Source organism: Delphinapterus leucas, chromosome X (genome assembly GCF_059928025.1).
Source record: "Delphinapterus leucas isolate spDelLeu-1000000601 "Yukka" chromosome X, BTC_Dleu_Yukka2, whole genome shotgun sequence".
Lineage (NCBI taxonomy): Eukaryota > Metazoa > Chordata > Mammalia > Artiodactyla > Monodontidae > Delphinapterus > Delphinapterus leucas.
In genome coordinates this window covers 66,305,276-66,312,106 of record NC_143150.1, presented here as the reverse complement: position 1 = coordinate 66,312,106, position 6,831 = coordinate 66,305,276, and the positions used below count along the sequence as shown (strand labels likewise).

The window sequence follows — 6,831 nt, the reverse complement described above, 5'->3', positions numbered from 1 at the left end:
TTTAAAATATTTGTGTGGTAAAAAAGTCGATATTTAACAACTTATTACATTAAAATTTTCAGTTTTAGTATTCTCTAATTAAAATTCAAATATGAAGGGAATATCCTTTGTAGAATGTGGATTAATATTGTACCACAATTTACTTTTGAAGACAACTGTTTTATGCTTTGCATATTTAAACCACATGTCAAGCTCTAAATTGAACAGCAACCAACAAAGTAAATATTCTGTACCATACCACATATCAGTGCAATACACAATGAAAGGTAATGTCGTTGCATACACCAAAATTAGCCCACATGAAAATTGACACTTTTGTCTCAAATTTATGATTTTCATTTTTGAAACACAAAGAGCAAACTCTGAAATAGAAATAATATTTATTTATTTATTAATAATAGCCTTCTTTAAAAAATATTTATTTATTTGGTTGCACTGGGTCTTAGTTGTGACAGGTGGGCTTCTTAGTTGTGGCTCACCTGCTCCTTAGTTGTGGCACAAGGGCTCCTTAATTGCGGAATGTGGGCTCCTTAGTTGCAGCACACAGGCTCCTTATTTGTGGCATGTAAACTCTTAGCTGCGGCATGCATGTGGGCCCTAGTTCCCTGGCCAGGGATCAAACCCGGGCCCCTTGCATTGGGAACATGGAGTCTTAACCACTGCACCACCAGGGAAGTCCCTAGAGATAATATTTAAACATTTTCAATAAAGGTAAGAAAAAGTCTTTGGATGGGTAACATCTCCTTTGCAAGATTGCTGAAACAGCTCCTGAGAGAGAGATTGTGAGAGTAGAGAGAGATGCTTCACTTGTAACTATAAATGGATGTAAACACATCAATTTTGAGAATAAATCATTTTAATATTCCATGTAAAATATGAATAATCATATGTGTAATGTTTAATTATTCCAATTAGAGAGTAACCAACACTGGGTGTATTTTAAAGAGTTTAGAATGGTATAAAATGGCTTCCTACTTCCCTACTTCTACTCCCAAAGTGCTGTAAGTTACTATTTCCCCACTATCAAAGTATTTATCAGGGCACAAGTCAAACAGCTGAATATGTTACCCTGAAAAAATTACAGTTCATAAGGTTGGTAGATACTTTTTTATTATTTCATGTAAGTTGATGTGTAGATGTGTAGTGGTAATTTTTACCACTTTGTCCTGAATAAAATTCCAAAATGCTGTTATCCTCCCATAGTTCTTAAAACTTTGCAAAATACTCATTTGAAAAATGAAGGCAGGGAATAGTTTTCATGAGAGGTTTTAGATAGTTTTACATAATAGTGGGAGTGTTGCTAAAATTCTCAAATTTAAAATATACCTATTTTCTAATCTCTTCTACTGTCACAATGAATTTCTTGAAGGCAAGGCAGTTCTTTTGATGTCAGGTAAATGTTTGTAGGGATTTCTACCCAATAAGATTTACTTTTAAGAATTGAGATGCATCTAGCAATTTCTATATTTGATGTAATTTGTTTTAGAACTTCCTAAAAAGTTAAAAATGCATAAAAGTAGATTAGTTGATTAGGAAGTATTGAATTGCAACAGCACATAGAAAGGCAACTAGTGCAAATCCTATCACAAGGATCAGAACAAAGGTATAATCACTCATCTCTATCTTGGGTTTTTCATTTTTCTCTTCACTAGGGTTGCTTCCTTCCTTTCCTCCACTGCCTTTGCCAGGCCCTGGATGTTGCTTATAGGCTGAGAAAAGAGCACTGGGGCTATATTGTCCCCAGAGCTCTTGTATCCCAGCAGAATTCTGATATTGGCATCCAGCGCAGACTTTGAAGCGGTAATGTGAATTTGTGAGAAAGTTGGAAAAGGAGAATGAAGTGTTCGGTCCTTTGTAGATCTAAATGAAAAAGAGTCAAAATTAAAATTACATTTTCTTACCAAAAAAAATAATATGGTATGTTTTTTGACAACAGGAAGCACGAATTAATCCATTCATTGCATAAATATGTTCACAACAAAAATAAAAGTTTACTGTTACTCTCTAATATCCTGAGGACACAGTACTGTTTAGGTAATTTTCTTCAGTGTAAGAAATAACAAAGACTTGTAACTGTTAAACTTTAATTCCATTTGGTTTGGAATGAGTTGTACATGTGGTCAGTGAAACCTAAAAATACTACATCCAATAGTAATAAGTTAAATAAATAAGTGAATTGTCCCCAAATAAGTATTATGCACATAAAGCTTTAGGACCAGATAGGACTTTTGGATAAGATTTAGTTACTTTAAACATCATAAAAGAATATTGAACTCTTTGATAAGAGCTCAGTCCCCAGCACAATATAAAACTATAAATTACAAAGACTAAATTTACAAGAATTTACCAGGTCAGTTCCTTTTTCACTGATGAGTTGAAGATTGTAAACTATGGAATCTCCTTTTATTGGCTCTAAAGACTCCCATTTGACCTCACAAGTATTGCTATTCAGCTGATGTAATTTAGGTGCTAGGAAAAAAGAATTTCAGTTTAAAGGGTTCCACATTTCCTAGATATCTTGAGAACATTGAAATCTCTCGTACAATTTTCTATGGTCATTAAAAGACAACACATGTAGGCTTAATCTAAACAATATATATTTATAATTCTCATTGTAAAGACTTTTGCTGTACCACCAGGCATCTTAATGTTTGTAATAAAAACTTAAAGCACTTAAAACTATCAGTTAATAATGCATATTTCATTTTTCTAATAAGATCTTATTACAACTTTTATTACTATGGTTGAATCCCTACTGGTATAATCTCTTGCATTGTATTTATATGGTGCATCATACATTTCGACGAATTTTCACGTACATTAATAATTTTATTTTAAGATCAGAGCAACTGAGTGAGGAAAGTAGGGCAGGATCTTTATTTCATGTTATTAATCTCTCTACATTTCAGGAAAGTGGGGCTTAAATATGTAGGAAGAGAGCAAGGTATTACTGTGGTCTAAATCATGTTTACTTGCAATATTTTCCAGTTAGCTTTACACTGAAAACCATTTCATAACAGTGCATGGACTCATGTATGTATGGATTAGAAAAACTGAACTTCACAACTGGGAAGGAAAAAAGCCTCAAAGCTTGAGCTTTCCTGACTGTACATTGGCCTCATTATGTATTATACACAGCACTTTATTTTAATGTTCCTATAAGGAGAGTAAACTCAGAGTTTTATAAATGATCAACTATGTACTAATTACCAAATATGAAATTAAAAATTTGTACAGAATATGTACCTAATACTAAATTTATGTAGTGTTTATTCAGGTTTAATCAGTGTAATCATGTTTATTAGTTGATGAACTTTGTGTACTAGTCCATTTGGGAAAATATGGATATAGCAAAGAACGGATAGCATGACAAAGTGGAAGGGGAACCTCAATGGGAATTAGGCGCCTACAATTGTAATCTTGGCTCTGCTACTGCTTCACAGTGTCCTTTAGCTAAGTTACTTATCATTTTGGGGACTTAGCTTCTTATTCTTAAAAATGGCAGTGTTTATAGTGTGATTGGCTGGATTAATTGATCTCAAAATATTTTAAAATATTATGATTCTGAAGAAGTAAAACTGTCACTGTTTGCTGATGACATGATACTATATATCGAAAATACTAAAGACTCTCCCAGAAAACTACTAGAGATCATCAATGAATTTGGTAAGGCTGCAGGATACAAAATTAATACACAGAAGTCTCTTGCATTCTATACACAAACGATGAAAGATCAGAAAGAGAAATTAAGGAAACAATCCCATTTACTATCACATCAGAAAGAATAATATACCTAGGAGTAAACCTACTTAGGAGACAAAAGACCTATACTCTGAAAACTATAAGATACTGATGAAAGAAATCCAAGATGACACAAACAGATGGAGAGATATAGCATACTCTTGGATTGGAAGAATCAATATTGTCAAAATGACTATAAGACCCAAAGTAATCTACAGATTCAATGCCAATATCAAATTACCAATAGCATTTTTCACAGAATTAGAACAAAAATTTTACAATTTGTATGGAAACACAAAAGACCCCGAATAGCCAAATCAATCTTGAGAAAGAAAAATGGAGCTGGAGGAATCAGTCTCCCTGAATTCAGACTATAAAACAAAGGTACAGTAATCAAAAGAGTATGGTACTGGCACAAAAACAAATATAGATCAATGGAAGAGGATAGAAAGTCCAGAGAAACCCACGCACCTATAGTCACCTAATCTATGACAAAGGAAGCAAGAGTATATAATGGAGAAAAATTCTCTGCAATAAGTGGTATTGAGCACCTGGACAGCTACATGTAAAAGAATGAAAGTAGAACATTCTCTAATACCATGCACAAAAATAAACTCAAAATGGATTAAAGACCTAAATAAGACTGGATACTATAAAACTCTTAGAGGAAAACATAGGCAGAACACCCTCTGACATAAATTGCAGCAAGATCCTTTTTGATCCACCTCCTAGAGTAATGAAAATAAATGCAAAAATAAACAAATGGGACCTAATTAAACTTAAAAACTTTTGCACAGCAAGGAAACCATAAACAAAGTGAAAAGACAACACACAGAATGGGAGAAAATATTTGCAAATGAAGCTACCAACAAGGGATTAATCTCCAAAATATACAAACAGCTCATGCAGCTCAATATCAAAAAATACAACCCAATCAAAAAATACAACCCAATCAAAAAAATGAGCAGAAGATCTAAATAGACATTTCTCCAAAGAAGACATACAGATGGCTAAAAAGCACATGAAAGGGTGCTCAACATCACTAATTATCAGAGAAATGCAAATCAAAACTACAATGAGGTATCACCTCACACCAGTCAGAATGGCCGTCATCAAGAAGTCTACAAACAATGCTGGAGATGGTGTGGAGAAAAGGGGACCCTCCTACACTGTTGGGGGGAATGTAATTGGTACAGCCACTAAGGAGAACAGTATGGAGTTTCCTTAAAAAACTAAAAATAGAGCTACCATATGATCCTGCAATCCCACTACTGGGCATATATCCAGAGACAACCATAATCCAAAAAGATACATGCACCCCAATGTTCATTGCAGCACTATTTACAATAGCCAAGACATGGAAGCAACCTAAATTTCCATCAACAGAGGAATGGATAAAGAAGATGTGGTATACATATACAATGTAATAGTACTCAGCCATAAAAAAGTATGAAATAATGCCATTTGTAGCAACATGGATGGACCTAGAGATTATCATACTAAGTGAAGTAATTCAGACAGAGAAAGACAAATATAAGATATTACTCATATGTGGAATCTAATTTTAAAAAGATACAAATGAACTTATTTACAAAACAGAAACAGACTTACAGATATTGAAAACAAACTTATGGATATCAAAGGGGGAACGTGGGGGGAAGGGATAAATCAGGAGCTTGATATGAACACACACACACACACTACCATACATAAGAGATTTAACCAACAGGGACATACAGTATAGCACAGGGAACTCTACTCAATATTCTGTGATAGCCTATATGAGAAAAGATTGTAAAAAAGAGTGGATATATGTATATATATAACTGAATCACTTTGCTGTACACCTGAAACTAACACAACATTGTAAATCAACTATATGCCAATAAAATTAAAATATAAAAAATTATGATTCTGGGAGTATCATTAAATTCTACCTTTCCCTTTGTATCCATAATTACGTACTTTTGGTATTCTGTTGTTGAATATTTAAAATAAACCTTACTGTGGAATTTTACATATGAGTTACTGTAACTAAATTAATGTAACCTTCATTATCATGGCTTATAACACTTACCTTTAAGTGTGGCTGGTGGGGTTTTGGTTGTAGTGAAAGTATAGATACCAGACAGCGGCCCCTCACCAGCTTCGTTACATGCCTGGATTTTAAATTTGTATTGCATATATTCACTCAATCTTTGTACCTTGTGAGTCTGACAAAGTCCATGGTAAATGATAGAAAATCTGGAAGTGGGAATAGAGATGGAGGGAAACAATATTATTAATCAACAGTCCTACAGATACAAATAACTCTATATAGCTGACTTAAAACTGGTTTTAAAACCACAATATCCCCTAAATAAATCAACTTGAAGCCATAAAGGTAAAACACAAAAGAAAAATAATCAGGTTGTAAATATCACAATGTGAAGGTGCAGGTTTTTGTATTTCTTTGGTAACTCTATATTCCATAGTATTAATTTATCTTGTATAAAGGAAGAAGTGTTTCGGAAGAGGCAAAAATAGAGAGCTTAATTATCAGTAGGAATTTATGAAAGTATATCTAGCATGTTAATGGGCTGCTTTCACATTTATTATTTAATTGAAACCACGTTGGATTATAGGATTAAGATAGGAAATTTTGAAATTTTTTTTATTATAATACATGCTAAATAGTAAAAATAGTTTACCTGCCAGATCGATCTCCCATTAATAAATTGTAGCTTATAAGGTTGGAAAGTAACCCTTTGCTTGAAGTGCTACCCATTTCAGTTTGAGGCTCTGGTGCCCATAGACCACACAGTCAAGTTGTGGAGGCTCAGGTGGTACTGGCTTGGATTTTGTTCTTATTAATTGGCTAAAAGGGCTTATTCCATAATGATTGATAGCTTGAATTTTGATTCTAGTGATGAGAAGAAAAAAAATAAACTGTATTAATTTAGATTTAGAAAAGAAAATACATTTCTACATTTAAGCTAACCCCCTAGTAACTCTATGTCGGATATTAACCGTCATATTATACTACTTATTGGAGACAAATTTCTGAGAAAAAACCTTGAATTTGGATAATCACTATTGACATTTCTTGAT

At 33.3% G+C, this 6,831-nt stretch overlaps 1 protein-coding gene across 1 annotated transcript; it reads right to left on the bottom strand.

Annotated features, from left to right (window-relative positions):
- Positions 1 to 575: 575 nt before the first annotated feature.
- Positions 576 to 6,466, bottom strand: LOC149744261 (fibronectin type III domain containing protein 3C1-like). The gene is made up of 4 exons (XM_089904332.1): positions 6,432 to 6,466; positions 5,819 to 5,985; positions 2,348 to 2,469; positions 576 to 1,860 (listed from the first exon to the last, which is right to left on the bottom strand). The coding sequence occupies exons 1-4, from the start codon at positions 6,449 to 6,451 to the stop codon at positions 1,522 to 1,524; spliced, it is 648 nt and encodes a 215-aa protein (XP_089760458.1). The 5' UTR covers positions 6,452 to 6,466; the 3' UTR covers positions 576 to 1,521.
- Between the last annotated feature and the right edge of the window lie 365 nt (positions 6,467 to 6,831).